The sequence below is a fragment of the Cyprinus carpio genome, chromosome B18 (genome assembly GCF_018340385.1).
Source record: "Cyprinus carpio isolate SPL01 chromosome B18, ASM1834038v1, whole genome shotgun sequence".
NCBI classification, from domain to species: domain Eukaryota; kingdom Metazoa; phylum Chordata; class Actinopteri; order Cypriniformes; family Cyprinidae; genus Cyprinus; species Cyprinus carpio.
This window is the reverse complement of record NC_056614.1, coordinates 25,095,108-25,119,042: the sequence shown is the minus strand read 5'-3', so window position 1 is coordinate 25,119,042 and position 23,935 is coordinate 25,095,108. Positions and strand designations below refer to the sequence as shown.

The window sequence follows — 23,935 nt, the reverse complement described above, 5'->3', positions numbered from 1 at the left end:
CAATTTTTAATCCTTGTGCCTAAAAACATTAGCACTGCACATTTAAGACATTTCCCTTATTTAACACACATCTGTGCAAAGAGAGAAAGAAAGACAAAAGAGTCGAGTTTGGCTACACCTTTGTGATCAACCAAATTATGCACATACTATTACTGTAGTTATTTAAAACTATTAGGTCAAGGTATATTCGTCTCCTCGCATCACATGCTTTTGTTACTCACTAGATTTATTTGTTTTGGACAAGTCTGTTTTTTTTTGGCATGTAGCGCATGCGCAGTTCAGCAGTAGTTTTAGTTTACTTTCATTCAATTGACTTTATTTTAATATAACAATGTATGTATTAATTGGTTTAAACTGCTTTAGACTGTTTTACACTGCCCTCTAGCGGTTTGTTCACGGATGGAGTTCATCACGCTATGATTCTTCTTCTTTAAATTAAACTTTGTGTAGAATTAAAATTCACTCGGTTTCTATTGCAGAATTTAAAGGGGTCATATAATGCTGCAAAATGCATTTACTACACATAGTAAACATTTTTAATAAAGCATTCTATTTACAGCAGGGTTATGGGAGGAAAATGCTTAACGCATAATTAAACGTGTTGTGTTCGTATTCTGGGCTCATATCTGCTTTTCTGTGAATAGAATGCTTTATTAAAAGTTTGTTTACTGGGTTTGGTCTTTTTGTGAGTACGACTGGTCCAGAAGGTTTTGCAGCAGCTAACATCTCGTGATTCAATAAATCAGATATTGTGAACATAAATAACTGTGCATTATAATGAAGGCTTTGTAAAACTGCACAGTTTTTAGCTTTTTAAACAACATACTCCGTTCTACACCAACTACACACACATTTCCTATCATGTAGCTATGTCTATGAAAGACGATCGAACCAATCAGAGTAGGCATGGGGCGGGGCGACACGTGCAGCCTCGATCTGCAGGCTGCAGCCGGGTGTACTTGGAACATTTGGAAAAGCAAGCAGAGTTTGGAAATAAGAGCGCAGGGGAAAACAGTAGGCTATAAGGTTACAAAAAAATAAATAAATAAAAAAATTAATAAAAAAAACCTTGAGCAGTAAATGTCTGAGAGCAGAAAATATAACCAAGGAAACCATAATTTTGTGCGCAAGTCAGACAATTTAGCATTTGTTTTAAATTGTGTGCAATATGATATGAAGCGTGTTTAAACTTTTGATTCATGCTAATTATTATTATTTTTAAATGCGTTATAAATGTTTTGATGTACGCTTATTTTTCAATCCGTGACCACTGTTTGCTATTCTGAAAACTCTGCTTACATTTTTAAATCTTGTGCAATATATTTTTTCCTGCGTTTTTAAATTTAGTTTTCACGCTTGTTATTTTTTTATCCATGACTGCAATAGCTATTTAGGCGGATTCTGATAACATAAAATAATCGCCCCGCCTGTTAAACAAACACACACACACACACACACACACACACATACTGTATACACACAAACACACGCAAGCACGCACGCGCGCACACACACACACACACACACACACATATACACACACAGACACACGCATGCACGCACGCGCATACACATACACACACACACACACCCACCCACACACACACACACACACACACCCACGCACACACACACACACACACACCCACACACACACGCACGCGCACACACACACACACACACTCACACACACACGCAAGATTGTGAGGAAGTTTACTGTAAACTGAAGTCTGACGAACACTGTCATGAGCGCTCGAGCTGAGATGGACTGGACGTCGTTTTGTGCGCTGTTCATATGCGTTTCATATGTTAGTTCAACAAAACTACATGAAGCAGCTCGAGTGAAGGTCACAAATGAAGGTAAGCTAACATTTACTCAATATTTAATCGGTTTTATTCTCAAGATCATCATTCTGTCAAGAAAAAGACTAATCAGTTATGTTTAGTTGAAATAAATAGAGAAATAATTGATATTAGTATCACGCTTAGATCCAAATGTGATCAACTTTGTAGTACAAAATCGACACAATAGTAACATTTTGATGTCACGTCATCAAGGGAGGAAAAAACACATTTAATTAGTTGAATTGTAATTAGTATGAACTTACAGCAGAATACAAGTACAGTCAGAATTAAACAGTTTGTTTCCTTTTATAGTCACATTATATTATTTTAACCCGTTAACTGCCACCGTCCCGTGTACATCTAATCATGACAAACTATATATCGTTGGAAAGGTCTAAGACTCCTAAATAGATATTTTACCAATGTGTTTTGTTAAAAATTATGTTGGAAAAGTAATAGTTTAATTTAGGACAGTAACAGGAGTTCTGACCTTTGTCAAGTCTTTTTTGTTGCCTTTTTCTCTGTCACACTTTAGAAATAATCAGAAATTATATATCAACTGAAAACTTAAAACCTCAAAATTCATCCTTTGAAACCCGTTTTTAAAATCAGGCATTGCATTACCATGAAAATAGTACATCAATATCATGTTATCGTTCATGAATTATAAAAATTTAAATTTGGATCGTACATTTTACAAGTCTGTGTTTAAAAATGTGAGTGACAGTTAAGGGGTTAAAGGAGTACAAGTATCAAATCTTCTTGTCAAAATCTCACTTCATTTTCTCACACTAGTCTATTTTCTCACCCAAACCACTCGAGTCTCTTATCTCTGTCTCTTCTATATTTCTGAGTATAATTTGTGCATTAATGTACACGAGCCGCTTTAAACTAGATCTGTTTGAATACACTGCACACTTGATATCTTCAGTCTGTTTCTCTGTTTCAGGTATAACCAGGTTCTCTTTTAAAGACAATAATATTAGTTTGGTGAAGCTCGTCAGCACCTCTGGTAATAAAACCATCTGGGTCGGAGGACACAAGGTCCTCTATTCCATCAGCCCAACACAAGCCCCCGAACCCTGTCAGGTACAGTCATACTGATCATGTACAGTATATACTACAGTAAATCTCAAACTGTAAATGACATCTGAAGGGTTGATCTTTGTAGTTCCTCTGCCAAGAGAAAAATTATATTTTACTTTAAAAGATTATGCAAAAATGTATGCAATGCAGCTTTTTCAATGCAAAATATTTGAAACCTTGAATATTAAAAAAAAAAAAATTGTTTTAAAGTAATTTTTATGGCTTATAAAAATAATAAGCAAGCATACTTCTGTCATGATCCCTTATTAGCACAGTGTCAGTGTTTTGTTTGTAATCTTTAATGTTTGCTGCACTGTTTGGATCCTTGTTTAGGTGGAAGTGGATCTTTGTCAGGACGAAAGCAAAGATTCAGACAACCCTGTGAGTATTAATGTGAAGCACCTGTGATACTGACGCTTCCCACAGGATCAAGTTTTGCTGAGTGTTGTCTGATAAGTGATTTTATTGAAATACCTGTTTTACTAGTTTACAAGCAAATAAACCTGAACAAGAACACAATGTTTACAAAAAAAAAAAAAAAGTAAATTCAGGATATTCTCTAGTAATATCCTCACAGTGCGCACAAGATGTGAATACACTTTTATTATTTAGTTTTCAAGAATATATTCTCAGTGAGATGCTTTCCTGTCAGATGACACATGCACACTTCAGTGTAAATAAAGGTTTGATGTGTTTACATGAACACATCTTTTATTATGCGTAAATGAACATTGATGTAAACAGTGTTGTTTGAGCGTAGTGTTGTTTGAGGGGTTGATTGTGAGTTGTGTTATTGTTGTTTTTCCAGCATTGTTTAAACCGGATCTCTCTGCTCAGAGAAGGCGTGGATGGAAATCTCCTGTTCATTTGTAGATCTCGTGATGGAAATGCACGGTGCTGTAACGTGGTATGGCATGTTTTCACTGTATGCATTTTAAACTCATATAGAAGTATGAAACTGAGCCATGTCTTTTGTTCCAGATCTCCAATTATTCTCTGAATGACTGCTTCACGTCAGAACATTATGAGCCGGATATTAATGAGCCGTCATTACTTATTGGTGAGTATTGCACATCTCATCTACAAATGAAAATCTCAACCCAATACACATCAACTTGGGACACATCTTTTCCAAAAATCAGCTTCCGGCTTATTGGATCCACAGATCGTACACTTGAGCTCCAAATGGTTTAAATGTGGATTTTGAGTTCCTTACCATATAAGAAATGATACCTTGACAAAGGCGTTTTGCTGAAACGTTGGTGAAATAAAGAATTATCTCCAAGTGAGCGTGCAGTCATGTGTAATTTTTGCACAATTTTGGTGTCTTCTGACCTGCACCATGTGCTGTAGAAACAGACAGAGTTGAGTAAAACATGAAATAGTGTTTCAACATGAAGTCACGTTGCTTGGTTCAGGAAAATGCAGACGTGTTGAAACCCTGGTCTGCTTCTGATGCTCATAATGCGGTTCATGCATTTGCATGATATCATTTATTGCTGATACTCCATTGTTAATGTTCAACTCATAATAGACGAGCTGAGCGATATCATGTTGCTACCACAAAACTTTTCACTCTCATGTCATTTCCAAACCCATATGACTTTGTCTTATGTAGAACACAGATGGAGATGTTTAGGAGAATGCTCAAGCTGCTGTTCCATAAAATGAATGTTAATCTCCAAAAATGACCAAAAAGCACCATATACGCATTTTAACAGAAGTCCATTTGACTTGTGCACTTATGATGCACATATGATGCATCTTGTACTGAAAATAGCCGATTGGACATTCTGCTATAAATAAGCAGAACAAGAAGCAACAAGACAAGAAGTGTCTAAATTCTGCACACCTTCAGAACAAGTATTTTTCTGCAGTGTTGTCTTTCGCTCAGTGGTTTGTTTTTAAGGAACTTACAGAGGAACTAAGTCTTTCCGTGTGCTGATGGTTTAGAGATTGTTTCCATATAAAGATCTGTACAGACTCATGTTTACCTTTATTTAAAGGGCTAGTCTAGATCATTTGGTTAACAACTTTAATAAGAACGATGCATTATGTTTGACTAGTTGAATATTAATAATTAAAAACAACAGCTGTTCATCAGGATTTGTATTTATTTATCTTTCCCTTTACATCACATGTTTTGAGCGTGCCGTACTCAGGATGTTTTTAAAGTAGTGGCCAGCAGCCAGTCTGGGGTGAAACCGAAAACTTCATTCTTTTTTTTAGTACAGCTTGTTGTTTGTTGTTTCTCCGATCACAAATGAGGTGAGGAATAATACAAAAATTGTCATATTCACTCTGTATTACTTGATCTAATTCACAAATAACTCAATTAGAGTGAAGTAGGAATTAATTGTACTCAGCTGTGTTTTAGGCACTAAACAGTCCAAATACAACTTAACCACTGATTTCTAGTCTTGTCTTCTTTTGGAAGACCAAACAAGGTAGTTTCGCTTTCACAACGAATCTTGTGTGCTGCGTATACATGCAGTTTGCAGCTTTAATCACCTTTTTGGTAATTCAATGACTTTCATGACAGAGCTAGGTACAGTACAGACCAAAAGTTTGGAAACATTACTATTTTTAATGTTTTTGAAAGAAGTTTCTTCTGCTCATCAAGCCTGCATTTATTTGATCAAAAATACAGAAAAAACAGTAATATTGTGAAATATTTTTATGATCATTTTTATGATCATCATCACATGATCCTTTAGAAATCATTCTAATATGATGATTCATTATCAAAGTTGGAAACAGTTCTGCTGCTTAATATTTTTTCAGAACATGTGATACTTTTTTAGGATTACTTTGATGAATAAAAAGTAAAAAAAAGAAGCTATGTTTTTAAAATATAAATATTTTGTAATAACAATATACACCATTTTCTTTCTTTTTTTAAATAAAATCAATACTTTTATTCAGCAAGGATGTGTTAAATTGATAAAAAGTGATAGTAAAGAAAATATATTATTAGAATATATATTATTAGAATTTTTTTTTTATTTTGAATAAATGCAGTTCTTTTTAACCTTTTATTCATCAAATATATTAGACAGCAGAACTGTTTCCAACACTCATAATAAATCAGAATATTAGAATGATTTCTAAATGATCATGTGATAGACTGGATGTTACATGTGACACTGAAGGCTGGAGTAATGATGCTGAAAATTCAGCTTTGCATCACAGGAATAAATTATTTTTTTTAAAGTATATTCAAATAGAAAACTATTATTTTAAGTTTTAAGTTTTCTGTATTTTTGATCAAATAAATGCATGCTTGATGAGCAGAAGAAACTTCTTTCAAAAACATTAAATATAGTAATGTTTCCAAACTTTTGGTCTGTACTGTATGTGTGTTCATATATTATTATTTATTCATGATGAAGTGATATAGAGCTTGCGCCTCATATTTGCATGCTGTTGAAGAGTGTGTGCTGTGAGCGCAGTAAAGACAAACAGGAAAGTGTGTTTTACTCACCTATAATCTAATAATATCTCATCAGACCGCAGTTCACAGTTCTTCCTCTGAAGCTCATTTGGCTGCTGGAGCTCTTCCGCTCGTTTGACTTGCGCCTGACCCTGAGGTGAAGCTGAAGTGCACGTCTGAAGAGTTTCCGGTTTGAGGTGGTCATAAAGATCAATTCAGTCCGTAACACTGTTACAAAAACCTCCTTTTTGTAACAGGAATCCTTTTGCTAGTCAATGTCTGTTACAGCATACGACATAAATAGAGGGTGCAGATACAATAAATTCAGCATTAAACTAAGAAAAGTTGACTTTCGTTACTCTACAGTAAAGTGATCTTACAGTAGATGAAAAGCACTAGAAGAGAAAAATTCAAAAACCAAACAACAGAATATACAGTAAACACACACTGGAATATATTATCAGTTACTGTAAATAAATTAATTCATTCAGCATCCTCTGCCAAATTGCATTACGGTATTGTAGTATCCTTATTTGTTATAGCGGATTCTTAGTCTTCTTCTGACTAAAGACTTCTCTGCCTCTACTCCTCTAAACAGTCGTCTCTCAGTTCTGCACAAATACAGTACATACTTGCAGTGGCGCCCCCAGAAAATTTTAATAGGGGTGGCCAGATGAGGCCACAGTAAATCTTGGGGTGGCACATCAAAAAATAAATAAATAAACAAAGGGTTTGCAATATTGACAAAAAAGGGGTGATATCTCTGTGATTTCTGGTGATTTTTATCGATAACGAAAATAAGACAATATTTTGCTTTGTGTGTTATTGTGCTGATATCTTATTTCTAAGTGTGCTGACAGCTGAGGCTTTTTTTTTATTTTTAATATTATTTCCATTTTTTTTCTAAAAGTGTGCACCATCTTGCTTTTAAGGTCAGGACACTTGCATTTGGGCTGTTAACAAGCAAATGCAATCAGTATCAACAAAATTGATCTTTGCAATGCAGAGAAAACAGAAACTGCATCTGAAGTGCCATTTAGGTGTTTTTACACACTGTTTAATGGAGCTCTGTGGGACATGGAATACTTTAACCTGGAGTTACAAATTAATAAATAATGTTTTGATATTTTAAACATAAAACATTGAAAACTGATTTTTGAAATTGTTTAAAAAATGAAATGGCACCTTAATTGTGAAATTAAAACAGCCAGTAGGTGTCAGCGAGTCACTGTTAATAAGTGAGTCATTGCGATTGAACCGAATCATTTAAACGGTTGATTCATTCAGGAACGAAACACTATCATGTTGCTCAGAGACGCAAAACAGTGGCTGGGTTTTGGAATGATTTTTTGTTTTTAGAAATAGAGCGCAAAAAGTGAATATGTTGTCTAAAACGTAAAACTCTTGATATTAACTGCTTGTTTATTGAACTGTTGTATAAAATCAATGTCACATTTGCAATTATGCAGACTTCTGGAGAAAAAACATCACTCTTCGTGTGATAGCCAACTATATTAAATAATATATAAATTATATAGATATAAAATTAATAGATTTAAAATAGATTTAAATTAATAGTAGCCACTGCAAATCATCCTAGGGGTGGCCACAGGGGTATGGAGACAGATAAGTCTCAAATATAATTCACGCAAAAAACACGATTCACACATGCATAAACAATTTCACATGCATGAAACCTAATTCACGTACACACAAAAAAAATTCACGTGCGTGAAAAAAAATATATATATTCACAAAAAGCATTCACATGCGCAAAATAAAATTATATATTCATAAAATACATTTCACAAATGCAAAACCCAATTCGTAGATATACAACTGTGCACACAAAAACCTTTGAATGTTTAAAATGTACGAGTGTCTGAATGTACAAATCGTCATTTACTACGAATCCACTCGGATTTGTGTGTGTGTGTGTTTTTGAGACTTTCCTGGCAGAGCTCTCTTCCCACGTGGGTCTGTTGTACTCTTTAGCCAATCAGATGCGAGCTTAGCATTCAACCAATCATGTCATAAGCCACTGATAGTGCATTCAGAAGCTCGCAGGCAATCGGGGAGACTTCAAGAGAGAAGCCCATAGAAGCCCTGGAGTTACATTTTAAAATACTATACAAAATAATTAATCAGAATACTTACTCCTGTTCACTCACGCCAAAGAACTCCCCGCTCAAGCTCGCCGTCTCTGCAAGATTAACGATGGCAGTTTGCACGCACAGCTACTAGAAGATTTACATCTGTCAGACAGGTTGCTGACGTCATCAAGCTTAGTTTGAGTCTGCGCGTCAGAAACGGAAGTTCTAAAAAATCGCTAAAAATGGGCTTCACTTGTCTCAATTGAGTTCCAGTTGGGTCGCTGTGTCCATTTCTTTTACTGACTATGGGATTACTGATGTAAAGGCTTAATTTCCGTTCTAATTAATCCATATTACGCAAAAGGTGCGCAGAATCGTGCTCCTTGAATGCACTCTCAGTGGCTTATGATATGATTGGTTGAATGGTTAGCTCGCATCTGATTGGCTAAAGAGTACGACAGACCCACGTGGGAAGAGAGCTCTGCCAGGAAAGTCTCAAAAACACACACACACAAATCCGAGTGGATTCGTAGTAAATGACGATTTGTACATTCAGACACTCGTACATTTTTAAACATTCAAAGGTTTTTGTGTACAGTTGTATATCTACAAATTGTGTTTTGCATTTGTGAAATGTATTTTATGAATATATATTTTTATTTTGCGCATGTGAATTGCTTTTTGTGAATATATATATTTTTTCACGCACGTGAATTTTTTTTGTGTGTACGTGAATTAGGTTTCATGCATGTGAAATTGTTTACGCATGTGTGAATTGTGTTTTTTGCGTGAATTATATTTGAGACTTATCTGTCTCCATACAGGGGTGGCCGTGCATACTTGGCTACAAATCAATTCAACAGTACTGAGTTTCAGGGTTTACTGTACAGCATGTACTACAGTATTTACTGTACATAGAATAATGGAAGTTCTCTAATCTGAAGTTCTGCTGCTGTGTACAGTACTGTAACTATACTGTAAGTAGTATTGAAACCTTTTAGACTACCACGTAGGCCAACTTCCCTCTCGGTCAGTCCACGCAGATTTCATCAGGAACAAATGAAATTCCTCTTTGTCTCTCGCTACCAGGATTCATTTCTCAAAACTCATAATCAGCTGTGCTCTTGTTCATATCATCCTGAGATTCTGACGTGTGTCATCAGCTTTGCTACCCGTTTGAGTTCATTCTGTGATTCTTGCGTTAGCTGTATGAATGATGTGGAAAACTGGGCCAAATGAATCAGTTATAGTGTGTTAGCAATCGAGAAAAACTGTAAGACATGCTTTTTTGGGGCATTAAATAATTGCATACTAGCACAAAGGCTAAAAGAGGATTTGTGCTGCGCAAGCTATTAGTAAATCTGACTATTAGTATTTATTATATTTGTTGAATATCAGTTGCTTTGAAAGTGTGTATTTGGACACATCCGTGTTAGCTGAGTACAATACAGTATTGTCATGGTTATTATTAGTTGTAGAAACAGGAACTTGGAAATGGATGCTTGCGCAGTATGTGCCAAGCTCTTTCCGTGACTTCTCATCGGTGGTGAAAGTCCACTGAACAGTCTGTGTACCTCGTTTTCATTCTGGTAGAAAAAATTAAAATAATTTCTGGCGTCCTGTCTGATTTCTGTATTCCGTCTTTCAGGTAATATGCTGTACTTCACCAAGTCTGAGAAGGGATTGTACAGGATAAACAAGGAGGACAGAAATGACATCATTTGGTCTCAGACGTTTCCAGAGGGTGAGAAATTAGATTAAACAGTACCTGCCACAGTGAGAATTTCAGTTTTTCACCGAAGTGAGTTCATGTCATTATCAGAACGATACTGGTTTGATTCTAAACAGCGCTGTTGTTTTCTTCAGGGCTAACATACCTGAAGCTGATCGTTGGGAAAGGACTACACAAAGACAAAGTGTATTCCTTCTTCGCAGAGAAGCACAGAGACGGTGAGCACTGGATTCCGCGAGTCTCTCAGAGCTGCATGGTGAGCAGAAACACCTCAGAAATCAGGAAGTCAATGTGTCACTGCAGCCCACATAAAGTCTTCATGACCGTAAAACCATCTAAGCTTTACATTTTGTTAATGGTTTAATAAAAAATAGTGCAAAACATGAGTGCAGTTAATGATGCTCCCTAATCTGATAAAGATACTCCAAACCTGTATGAGTGACTTTCTTCTGTGGAACACGAAATATCATTTTGACAGTTATATAATATAATGACTGTTATTTACATATATTACATTTACATATGCATATTTATATTCATTGTATTAATGTTTGCTTCAGATATACACTAGCAGTCAAAAGTTTGGGATCAGAACGATTTTTTATATTTTTACAGGAGTTTCTTCTGCTCATCAAGGATGCATTTATTTAATCAAAAATACAGGAGAAATTGTAATATTGTGAAATATTATTATGATGCAAAATAACGTTTTTCTATTTTAATATACATTAAAATGATTTATTTCTAAATCTTTGCTATCACAATAAAAATTGTAATTGTAAAAATGTACTGACTGCATACTTTTGAACGGTAGTGTATATTGTTAGAAAGGAAATCTATTTTAAATAAATGCTCTTCTTTTTAACTTTTTATTCTTTGATGTTTGGGGTCAGTACATAAAAAAAAAAAGAAATTAATTATTTTTTTTATGATGGTAGAGATTTTTTATATTGTTAGAAAAGATTTATATTTTGAAATGCTGTTCAAAATAATAACAACTGTTGATAATTCTAATAATAAATCATCATATTAGAATGATTTCTGAAGATCATGTGACACTGAAGACTGGAGTAATTATGATGGAAATTCAGCTTTGCATCACAGAAATAAATTATATTTTAAAATATATTAAAACAGAAACCATTATTTTATATTGTAATAACATTTTGCAAGATTACTGTTTTTTCTGTATTTTTGATCAAATAAATGCAGCCTTGATGAGCAGAAGAGACTTCTTTAAAACACATTACAAGTACTGATCCCAAACTGATTTTGAATGGTAGTGTATATAACATAAAAAAGCAGAAATGATCTGTCTTATATATTTCAGCCCATTTATGGACATCATCTAAATATATGCAGTCTGACATTCTTGTGTTTTGCATGTCTGTCTCCGAACACAATAAGCGTCAACGCTTGAATTTCCTCTGCGCTCTTTGGCCTCCTTAAATATGAGAAGTGTTATTTTAGTAGAAAGGAAATGCACTTAGCGAATGCCAACACTTGCGTGTTTCATAAAAATGTTTCTCAGTAACTCACAGCCACATTCGTGCTAAAGTTAGTGTTTCTGTAATGACAAGCTCATCTCAAACGCAGGTTCTGGGAGCTCAAAAGTTGTCAAAGCTCTGAAAAGAAGCATATTTTCTAGTAAATTATAAAAAATATTGATTCTTACAAGATGACGTATCGATAAAGTGGCTTTTTTGCATCATAATAGATCGTCAGTTTGAAATTCCTTTTGTTTATATATGTTTAAATTTCAGCCTTTTTAAAATGACAGTGCAATGCATAAACACTTGCGGAACCTGATTGTTGTTCTAATAATCATTTAACCCCCTCATATCAGAATCACTTTCTTACGTGGAAGAACAGAAGATGTTAGGCAGAATCTTCATGCTGATTTTTTATATACATTGGAGGCACACAGGAGCTTTCAGGCTCCAAAAAGCACCAAGAAAGTAGTCCGTATGACTCTCATGAATGCATGCAGAATTAAACACAACACGATCTGTTTCAGAACGACAGAGGCGGGTCCAAGAGTCTGCTTCAGAGCAGCTGGACGTCTATGATTTTCACCAGTCTGTCCTGTGGGAGAGGATATGAATTCACTCAGATGATCGATGTGGCCACACTAGACACAGACGACGACACCAAGATTTATGTGCTCTTCAGAAATTATTGGTAAGACAAAAACTTGATTTCATGCTTTGTATTTCAGGCTCTCAGACTTTAACAGTGTTGGGGGTAATGCATTACAAATAACATGCGTTACAAAGTCAGATTACTCTTTTAAGTACCTAGTAAAGTAACGCATTACCTTTTAATTTGCATATGAGTTACTTTTTCAAACGCCAGTTTGTTTTCCTCATGTGTTGATCGGGTTGCCATGTTGAGAGAAATCGGGAGGAAGTGCAGAGGCGTTGTGTAGTAGTTCTAGACTAAATATGAACAAACATTTACTCATATTCCTCAAAATGAATAAAAACAGTGAGATGCAAACTCAGAATATGACCTGCAATAATTAAATATGTTCTTATCCCATTTTATTAACCAGTGCCTTTGCTGCCGACCTTCAATGATAAAATTCAACCATACTAAGCAGCAAAAGCGACTTTAGATAAACATAACATTTGTGTTTCATTTTTTTTGATGATGTTTTGTGACATTAAGCGGCAGTGGTGGTTTTTGATAGGGATAGTATTTTTTTTTCTGTGATTTCCAGGGCTTGATCGTGCCTCGTCGGTGTTTCCTCAGGGCCACCGGCCCGGGTTTTTTGGCCCGACGAAAACATTGGGCCATAGCGGGCCAGCTGGGGCTAGAGGAGTAGTTATGAACAAAGGCGGACTTTCTTCACATCTGGAGAGCGTCAGCGGCGCGGATCATTTCAGAAAGATAACAGCTATAACATCAACATTAAAAACTTTTAAAAAATAAGCTGAGCTCAAAACTCACGTTCAGTCAGCAGCGAGTGTTTGAAATAACGCGATCCGATGAGGATTATAATCATCATAAAAGGCAGAAATATTTGTAAGCGATGTAAAAGACTATGCCCGCTAAACATTAACGTTACCATAATAAACATGCTAAATGCAACCACTTGGAGAAATCAGACGTCAGCTTCTTATTCTCTATCACAATTGTGTATTTATTTAGTAACAATATTTTATCTGTCATAAGTCTCGTCTCGAGAGTTTAGCTCCGCGTAGCATGTCATCAAAATATAATAATGGTTTTTGTTCGGGAGCTTTTATAAAAATAGAGTTATTATCATTCATTCTAAATGTGACGTATATAGGCTACTGTGGCTACAAGTAAACAGAAACAGACTCGACTGAATAAGCAGGCTATTTTCATAAGCGTTAAAAATAAATAAATAAAATAGAAATACATTTATTTCTGTGTGATTAATTTTGAGTCCTGATAAATTGATTCATTGTGCTCAATGTATCACTTATAGTAAAACATCAATGCTTTTGAATTTGAATATTTAACAAAGCATGCAAACAAAAGGCATGTTCATGTTCGTTTTGTGATCGCGCATGTTCCAGTTACTTATTTCTGATTAGTTTTCTGATAACTTCTCTTTGTTGGTGAAATGATGGGGTTGCATGACGTTGTTCCTGAGAGGCGTGTAAAGGGCGGGTTTTAGTGAAGCGCAGCGGAGCTTCAGGCCCGACGGTGGAAACGCTGCGCTATTCTGGCCTCGTGCTACTGGCCCGAGGCTATTAGCCCCGCCCGGCCCATTTTAAGCCCTGGCTCGCACTGGCCCGACAGTGGAAATGCAGCTATTGAAGTAAAAGTGTTGAACTTTCTTAATGCAATCCAGAATGGCAGCACAGCTGAAAGGTTTGACTGAGCTGCATTTACATTTCAGGCTTAATCATTCCACTTTTAATGTGAAAGGGCTTTTAGATTTGCCAAAAATACAACTTTTTAAGTCAAAAACAAACAAGCAAGTTCAGGCCAGATGAGAAAAAGTAACCCAAAAGTAACATGACGCAATATTGGATTGCTTTACTTTTAAAATGAACTTCCCCCAACACTGGCCTCAACAGCTGATAGTTTAAATGTCTGCCAAATGCAAATACTCAGTGTTTTGAATTTGCCCTCACATCAGTGTAAAAAGCAAACATGACTGTAAGTGAGTCACATGATCCTGTTGAATAGGGATGCCACAGTGTTAAAAGCTCAAGGAAACATCCGTCATTTGACACGGTTCCACAAACACTGATGTAATAAAGGGAGTATGTGCAGCTGTAGTGCTTACATGTGTCTCAAGTGTGAAGCTCTGTCTCTGTTTACAGGAACATGAGCGCTGTGTGCGTTTATAACATGTCTGAAATCAGCAAGCTCTTCAGTTCCTCTGAATTCAACTCCACCGACGTTCCTAAGAACCACCGGCCTGGAACGGTAAACCATCACTGAATCAGTATATAATGTATAGCAAATCTCAACTGAGTTGTTTCGTCGCCAAATGTAACTATATTATAGTTGTGTTCTCACATATGGATTTTTTTGGAAGATATGGATTATTTATAGTTTGTATCATTTTGAATTTGTAGTTTGTATTATTGTTAAGTTTATGATTTTTTATTGTGTTTTGGTTGTTTAAATAGGGCTGCACAATTATGACAAAAAAAAAACATAATTCACAATCATAAAAAACAAAAAAAAAAACCTTGAAAGTGTAATTGCGATTATCATCATAATTTGCATTGATTGATGTTTATACCATTGTTTGGAGCAACCACATGATGTATTTTTAGATTAAAATAAACAAGCTGAAAGCACTAACTACAAAACTTTTATTGCTTTTCTTTATTTGTCTTGTAGCCTCTGTACATGTAATTTGGATTAGTTTCTTCTTTAAATAAAAAAGTCAAAATATGCATGCTATTATAATGCTATACTAAATAATGGAAAAGCCCTTAAGATAACATGTAGAAAGAAAAGAACACATCTTAAGCACACAGAATAATTAACAATTAATTGTAAACCTAATTGTGGCATCCTTCATTGTAACTGCGATTAGAAATTCGATTAATTGTGCATCCTTACTATAGAAGCATTAAAGGGATACTCCACCCCAAAATGAAAATTTGGTCATTAATCACTTACCCCCCCCCCCATGTTGTTCCAAACCCGTAAATGCTCCGATCGTCTTCGGAACACAATTTTAGATATTTTGGATGAAAACCGGGAGGCTTGTGACTGTCCCATAGACTGCAGTGTGCATACATAACAGTGTCAAGGTCCAGAAAAGGTATGAAAGTCATCATAAGAATACTCCATCTGCCATCAGACGTGCAATCTGGGTTATATGAAGCGACGGGAACAGTATACGCAGAAGAGCATACACAGCATACGGTGATATGGAGAGACACAGAGGAGACCGCTGACAAAGGAATTATTGAATAAAGTCGTTATTTTGGTTTTTTTGTCCCTGTCGCTTCATATAAACCCAGATTGCACGTCTGATGGCAGATGGAGTATTCTGACAACAACTTTCATACCTTTTATAGACCTTGACACTGTTATGTATGCACACTGCAGTCTATGGGACAGTCACAAGCCTCCCGGTTTTCATCCAAAATATCTTAGATTGTGTTCCGAAGACTAATGGAGCTTTTACCGGTCCGGAATGAGTGATTAATAACAACATTTCCGTCTTGGGGTGGAGTATCCCTTTAAGATAACTGCGGATGCGCTTTCAGTGATGTCATCACAGAGCTCAAACAGGTCCTCCTTTCCTCAGCAGCAGAGTTTTTCTTAGTGGCACTTTACTAAATGATTCATTCTCGAGTTTTGAGCCGAAACAAACAACTCCAGACGCATCGCATTACGACATCTGATTTACAGACAATTTAATGTTGTGATAAAACACAAATGTTGTGTACTTAACCCGTTTTATGAGGGTAGAAATGAACTGCTCATCTGTAATCCAGTCGGTCTGGGGTTTTGTGTCCTTTAAAACATCTTTCAGTCAAAAAGCACAACTAATGCTCCGGTGCTGCTTGGAAAGGCGCATATCATCACTCAGTTCTTTATGGAGATTCTGAATGACATTTATACATCTAGAACCGACCGTTGAGCTCTGTAGTCCGAACAACGGTAACGATTATCTTTCAACAAACTACTTGTGGTTCCTTTAGTGTGTGGAGGACAGTACTCGTCTGCCCAGTGATGTTCTGGGGTTTATGAAGAATCGTCCAGAGATGAAGGATTGGGTGAAGCCAGAAAACATCTCCCTGTTGTTCAGACACCGCCATTACACTCATATACAGGTGGACCGGGTAGGAGACCAGAACGTCATGCTTCTGTCTCTAGGTACGTGAATCTGTCTGAGGAATTTAATGATTCGTTTTCATTTAGGATTCTGCTTAATAGGGACTTTATGCTGATGGAAGAGCGATAGTGAAAGGAAGTAAATTTTGCTTAATCATTGCAATCAATAAGGAGGATAATGGATTAATGGATCGTTTAATCATTTGACAGAATTAAAAAAAGCAACAAAAAAAAGCAGGTTGGAGTGATATACAGATACAATTACAAAGCCACATACCATAAAACATAACATTTATTTACTATAGCACTTCAGCTGTAGAAGACAGTAGAGCGTTTACAGTACAACGTCATGAAGAAGTTAGTAGCGCATGCAAAATAAATCTCCAGAACAGCATTAGTCCCTATTGATTCTAGAGTCTTATTTATAAACGTGTTTGTTGGATAACCCTATAAACATTAATTAAATGAGTTTCTGTTGTTTTGAAACCATATGTATTGTGGGAAGTGCATTTGATTGGCTTGAACACTACGGCAGATGTACTGTCAGTATTGTCATTATAGAGATGGAGAGCCTCTATTAGAGCTGCACAGTATTTAAAGCTTTTTAAGTAATGCAGCAAGATACAATAATCAATCATATAAAATCAATTAAACATTCGCAGACAGGAAATTACATAAACGGCATGCTACAGATGCTCTAAACAGGCTTTTAACAGCAAAAAAAAAACATTAATCATTTCATGCCATCTCTTTATCAGCCGATCCTTTTACATAAATGTACAACAATTTCCGAAATGTTCCCTTGACCAAAAACTTCTGTATAAAAAAAAAAAAAAAAAATTCAATGCCTATGGACATTTTGCTCTGTTTTGTTTGGGTTCAGTAAATGTAATAAAATAAATCATATTGCCTATCCTCTCAGGATACCTGGAATCAGTGTTACAAGTACCACAGGTACATCGTTTTAACAGTTTTGTAGCATAAACACCATCAAACTGATGCAGCTTCGGATGCTCCAAACAAAAGGTGTCCGAGTTCTGATCCCTGTGCAACTTAAACTCGACTGCCATTGGCTCATCTGCGCTCGAGGGGAGGGGCTTACTGATTGTGCATGTGTTGATTTTTATGAAGTGCTTCTCTTCAAACATCCCGTTTCACTCAGAGTTCAGTCACATAACAGAAGTTGAAATGGGATATAAATGCAGTTTCACGTTGATTTAAACCAGTTTATCAGTTTCACATTAGATGTCTGACTGCTGCAGGAAAACTAATGACTGACAAACCCTAGTGAGCTAAGCAGGTGTCAAGACGTGAAGGCTGTCCCAAACTAATAACTCCGTCGCAGAATGCATCGTAACATGCTCAGTGAAAATGATGTAATTAAAACATGATTATTTCATGCAAAAGAATGAATGAACTGTGTTAGTCTTGCACTTGAAGTGTGACGGTTAGCATGCTGTCTGCAGACAGATTAGTTAACGTCCTGTTGTAATATTTTCTCACAGAAAGCGGAGGGGTTCATAAAGTGCTGGTAAAAGAGCCTGTTTTTGTGATTGCGGAGTATCTGCCATTTCCACGAGGGACGCACATCACCAGCATGCTGCTGGACGCTTCGGAGGTACGATCTGTGCGCAAAATAACACCAAACTCCTCACTTCCAAACTGAGGCAGGACTGTGAAAAGTACTAGGGCCCTATGACTCGAAAATTTTATTTACTGTATAACACGGAACATCATGGAATTTGTTTAATTTTGGGTGAATGGATCCAAAGTAGGTCAGTACAATTAAATTAAAACCTGTTATGGACTAGTGTCTGTGAATATTAGACCACTAAAAGGCTAATGAAATGTGAATCCTGCATGTTCTGAGTGTGTCTGTGTGAATGAATGGCCAGATGCGTGGTTTTTGTTTGCTACACACATACCGAAGCGTGCATGATCTCAGCGTCTGCCGTCTCACTATCTGAGGACGTGAACACATGAACTTCATCTCCAGAGCTGCTCTGAGAGTCACTTCATGAGCGTTTTATCATTTCATTTGAGAAAAACTATCGTCGTATCGTAGACACACAGCATAAATTTAAACGTCGTCATGCAACCCATCAAAATAAGCGTTTGGTTCAACTTGAAGAAATTGTGACAGATATATTACTATACTACTTCTAACACTAATAATAATAATAATATCAAAACTTTATTTTTAGAGGAATAAAACTACCATTTTGAATGATTTAACTTTAACAGTTAACCTCTTTTAATATTAATATTTTTTTTATGTTTTGTGTTGTTTTATGTTTAAAGGTTAAATTATTTTTGTTTTTTATAATTTTTTTGTTAAAGGGTATATGAAAATAATGTTTTAACCTTCATTGATTTATTGTTGTAAAGGAAAATAAACAAATAGTTTTTTTTATGAATTCAGTTAATTAGTCATGCTTTTTGATTGTTAGAATTTATTAAACCATTAAAATGCAATTCAGAAAATTTTTTAATGGAAGACACAGAATTTGGTAAAAAATAACATGTATTTAATAGGGTCCTAAAAATTTAACTCTTTTTCAACTTTTAGTAAATTGTTGTTAAATTGTAGAAATTTCATGGTTGCAATTAAATAAACATGCTTTTTTGTACTAAAATTTTATTTAACCAATAAAATGGAGTCCAAAAAAAATTTAAATGGAACATGTGAAATGGATTTCATAGTTCCCTAAAGTACCTAAATAATAAAATCAATAAAATTTAAAGTAATGATGCTGATCTTAAACAGTAGAGCATGCTGCTAGCAACGGGTTGAATTCCCAGGGAATGCATGATCTGATGAAATTATCATTTTGAATGCAATGCAAGTCGCTTTGAATAAAAGCTTCTGCCAGATGCAAAAATATAGATGTTATTCAGAGTATCAGTGATCATAACTGTATTAACAATGAGCGCAAAGCACAGGTTGTTTCACAGGGCAATCTACAGTTATAGTTGTTTTATTTTACTTTCACTTACTCTGAATGTAGATCTATGAAGAGCTTCAGTTGTGTCTTTTGTTTTTAACAGGCTAGTTTACTTTGAAATCTATGTTGATCTTCAGTTTTTAAGCATATAAATCTATCATGTTATCAGCTGTTGTACTCATCATCCTGTGTTTAATTTCTCAGAAGCGTCTGTATGTGAGTTCCAGTAATGAGGTCGTTCAGATTGACCTACAGAGATGTCATGATTATGGAAATGAGTGTCACCAATGCAGTTTATCTCAAGACCCCTACTGCGTTTGGGACGGTTTGAGCTGCACTTCTAGAGCAAAGTAAGACCTCAATGCACACACATCTGCTTCCTTCCTGATTACACATTATTTTAAGCAAATGCTCAAAGCCAGTGTTACCGGAGCTCATCGTAGTTCTTTAACAGACTGAAAGAGTTGTGGAGTGATGCTGGTTTGAGTCTCTGTGATCTTCAAAATGAGTTACACACTAAAGTTTCAGACATAGTTTTTGAGGTTTGCTCACATTATTTTAAGCACTTGTAATAGTGATGCTCGACTTGCAGATTGCACATGGTCCCTACAATCAGTCAGAAACCTCATAGACCTTAATTTCTACCACTGAAACATTAAACTTCCCCCACCCACACAGTTTAAAACCACACCACATGATTCACTTAACCAAAAAACGAACAAAAAATCATTTATGAACATAACAAGCCTCTCAGTATTGTGTCCTCTTTTCCACAGAAGCCACGTCCAGAATTCCATGAGCTGCAGTAAGTATGGCTCTGTTTTTGTTATGGCTGTGTTTGGGTGTTTTTCACACTAGCAGCGATCACTGTGATCTCAATCTGAGTTTAGCTGTTCCTGAACTACATTGTATTTCCTGAACAAGGTGGAGCTGAATAAAATGTTCATGCAAGTCGCACCACAGTTACATCGCTGGCAGACCACCATCTCTATATAGTTTCAGGTTTAGTGCTACATGACACCCACCCCATCTCTGCATCTGGTGTAGTTTGTGTTATGCATTTGGCAGAAGTGGGGGGGGGGGCTTGACTTTATATCAACTGCAATTTAATTATTATTTTTATTCAGGTATTACTCTTTGTAATGACTGAAAACAATAGGGAATTGTGCCAATATTATAAAATCACATTGTGACCAAATTGTGCAGCTCTAAAAATAGGCACAACAAACTTGCGTTTTTTTAATGACATTTTAAAATCACAATTTATATATACATATACAGTACAGATCAAAAGTTTGGAAACATTACTATTTTTAATGTTTTTGAAAGAAGTTTCTTCTGCTCATCAAGCCTGCATTTATTTGATAAAAAATACAGAAAAAAAAGTAATATTGTAAAATATAATTACAACTTAAAATAATTGTTTTTAAATTTATTATACTTTAAATTATCATTTATTTCTGTGATGCAAAGCTGAATTTTTAGGATCTTTATCACATGATCCTTTAGAAATGATTCTAATATGATGATTCATTATCAAAGTTGGAAACAGTTCTGCTGCTTAATATTTTTTCAGAACATGTGATACTTTTTTAGGATACTTTGATGAATAAAAAGTAAAAAAAAAAAAAAAGAAGCTATGTTTTTAAAATATAAATATTTTGTAATAACAATATACACTACTGGTCAGTAATTTGGGGTCAGTAATTTTTTTTCCTTTCTTTTTTTAAAATAAAATCAATACTTTTATTCAGCAAGGATGTGTTAAATTGATAAAAAGTGATAGTAAAAAAATATATTATTAGAATATATATTATTAGAATTTTTTTATTTTTTTTATTTTTCATAAATGCAGTTCTTTTTAACCTTTTCTTCATCAAATATATTAGACAGCAACTGTTTCCAACACTCATAATAAATCAGAATATAGAATGATTTCTAAATGATCATGTGATAGACTGGATGTTACATGTGACACTGAAGGCTGGAGTAATGATGCTGAAAATTCAGCTTTGCATCACAGGAATAAATCATTTTTTTAAGTATATTCAAATAGAAAACTATTATTTTAAGTTGTAATAATATTTCACAATATAACAGTTTTTTCTGTATTTTTGATCAAATAAATTTTGCAGGCTTGATGAGCAGAAAGAGACTTCTTTCAAAAACATAAAAAATAGTAATGTTTTCAAACTTTTTGACCTGTACTGTATATATATATATATATATATATATATATATATAAATGGTAATTAGATCTTTTCCCACATTGTGCAGCCCTAGTGTGAAAGGTGTGGGGGGTTTTTTTTTTTCCACCAACTCATAATAAATCAGAATATTAGAATGATTTTCTAAGTTGAAACCGTTCTGCTGCTAATATATTTTTTCAGAACATGTGATTTTACATGTAAAAAGTAAAAAAACCAAACACAGAAAACAAAAGCTCGCGAGAAGCTTCTGATAGCTGAACCACAATATAAATATTGTAAAACATTCTACACTACTGTCATAAGTAATTGATGGGTCAGTAACGTTTTTTCCTTTCTTGTTTTTTTAGAATAAAATCATCACTCACTTAATTCATATTAGGACATTAGGATTGTGTTAATTGATATAAAAAGTGATAGTAAGCAAATATATTTATTAGAATATATATTAGATTTTTTTTTTTTTTTGAATAAATGCAGTTCTTTTTAACCTTTTATTCATCAAATATATTAGACAGCAGAACTGTTTCCAACACTCATATAATCAGAATATTAGAAGATTTCTAAATGATCATGTGATAGACTGGATGTTACATTGACAATGAGGCTGGAGTAATGATGCTGAAAATTCAGCTTTGCATTCACAGGAATAAATTATTTTTTAAAGTATCTTCAAATAGAAAACTATTATTTTAAGCATATGACTGTTTTTTCTGTATTTTTGATCAAATAGATGCAGGCTTGATGGAGCAGAAGAGACTTCTTTCAAAAACATTAAAAATAGTAATGTTTCAAACTTTTGACCTGTACTGTATGGTAATTAGATCTTTTCCCACATTGTGCAGCCCTAGTGTGAAAGGCCAAACTCTAAAAAATGCTGGGTTCTTTTAACCCAGGTTTGGGTCAAATATGGACTAACTCAACTTTTAGGTTAAAAATTTAATGTAAAAAATGTAACCCAACGGTTGGGTTAGTCCATATTTGACCCACAATAGGGTTGAAAGAACCCAGCATTTTTTTTTAGAGTGCACCATGTCTTCTACACACTTTGCTTTTTTAGTATTTACTACTTTCCCACATAGGCAGCTGTCTTTTTAGGGAGCATCCGATCTGAAATGTGACTGATTTGAGACGCTCTACATTGGCAGCAACTTTGATAGTGTGCTCACAAAACGCTCAACTCACTGTGGATTCATTTTCGAGTCTTACATTGAGCCAAATAATCCATTTTTTTTTTATTTTTTTTTAAATATTTTTAGTTATGCTTTGGTATGGAGTGTATTTATGTTTTTTTATGTTCTTCTGCGATTTTTTTTGTTTTTTTTTGTAGATCTGAGTATAGATTGGTATATATTGACAGCTCAGAGAAGAGTTTTTGAAACAAAATGTGACCCTGGAGCACAAAAATCCTAATGATTTTTGGCATAAAAGAAAAATGTATAATTTTGACCCATACAATGTATTGTTGTCTATTGTTGCCAATTTATGTCACTTTAATAAATGCATCACATGACCATCTGTTCTGCAGGTGAGCTTAAAGCTGCACCATCCAAGACTGAAATCCAACTGAAGACACCAGTGACCCATGTCCCTCCATACTCCAACCACTTCTTGCTCTGTCCAATGATGTCATACCACGCCACATACCAATGGTACCACGGTAAAACACGTGAGGATTGCGTTGACTCTGAGCTGGGCTGTTTGTACCTCATTGACAGCATGAATAAGACTCACGAAGGGGAGTACAGGTGTGAGTCTTCAGAGGAAGGCTATACTAGGACAGTCAGGCAATACAAGCTCAGCATGAGCCACTCAGAAGCGCTCCGTCTCACTCCTGCGCTCTTACTGCTGCTCACAGCCTCTCATGGCCTAATACTCCACTTTTGAAGATATTACCTTGAAGTTCACAGGTCAAATACTAAAGTTCTTTTGATTTTTGTTTTTAGTTTGCTCTATTTTTGCACACTTATTTGGTACTTAATATACTAAAAATGATTATTTAGTAGATCATCTTAAGTGTACTCAGGTGTGCTATTTTGGGACACCAGGAATATGAAATAAAATGTGCTTATAATAAACTATCTCTGAATTAAAAAAAATATATTTAGTACACAAGAGGTGACTAAATGCATTTTTAAAATGCAGAGATAGTATGTTATAAGCACATTTTAGTTCATATTCATGGTGTCCCAAAATAGCACAGTTCAGAACACTTAAGAATTACTAAAGAATCATTTTTAGTATATTAAGTACAAAATTAGTGCACTTTAAGTACATTATGGAAGTGCACTTTTTTTTTTTTTTTTACC

The 23,935-nt window shown here is 35.0% G+C and overlaps 1 protein-coding gene across 1 annotated transcript; it reads left to right on the top strand.

Annotated features, from left to right (window-relative positions):
* The first annotated feature begins 1,677 nt into the window (after positions 1-1,677).
* Positions 1,678-23,538, top strand: LOC109077556 (semaphorin-7A-like). The gene is made up of 14 exons (XM_019093113.2): positions 1,678-1,860; positions 2,795-2,934; positions 3,265-3,312; positions 3,740-3,838; positions 3,913-3,991; positions 10,106-10,201; positions 10,324-10,445; positions 12,207-12,370; positions 14,494-14,599; positions 16,342-16,516; positions 17,980-18,092; positions 19,624-19,769; positions 20,196-20,224; positions 23,155-23,538. The coding sequence occupies exons 1-14, from the start codon at positions 1,746-1,748 to the stop codon at positions 23,511-23,513; spliced, it is 1,791 nt and encodes a 596-aa protein (XP_018948658.1). The 5' UTR covers positions 1,678-1,745; the 3' UTR covers positions 23,514-23,538.
* Positions 23,539-23,935: the final 397 nt, after the last annotated feature.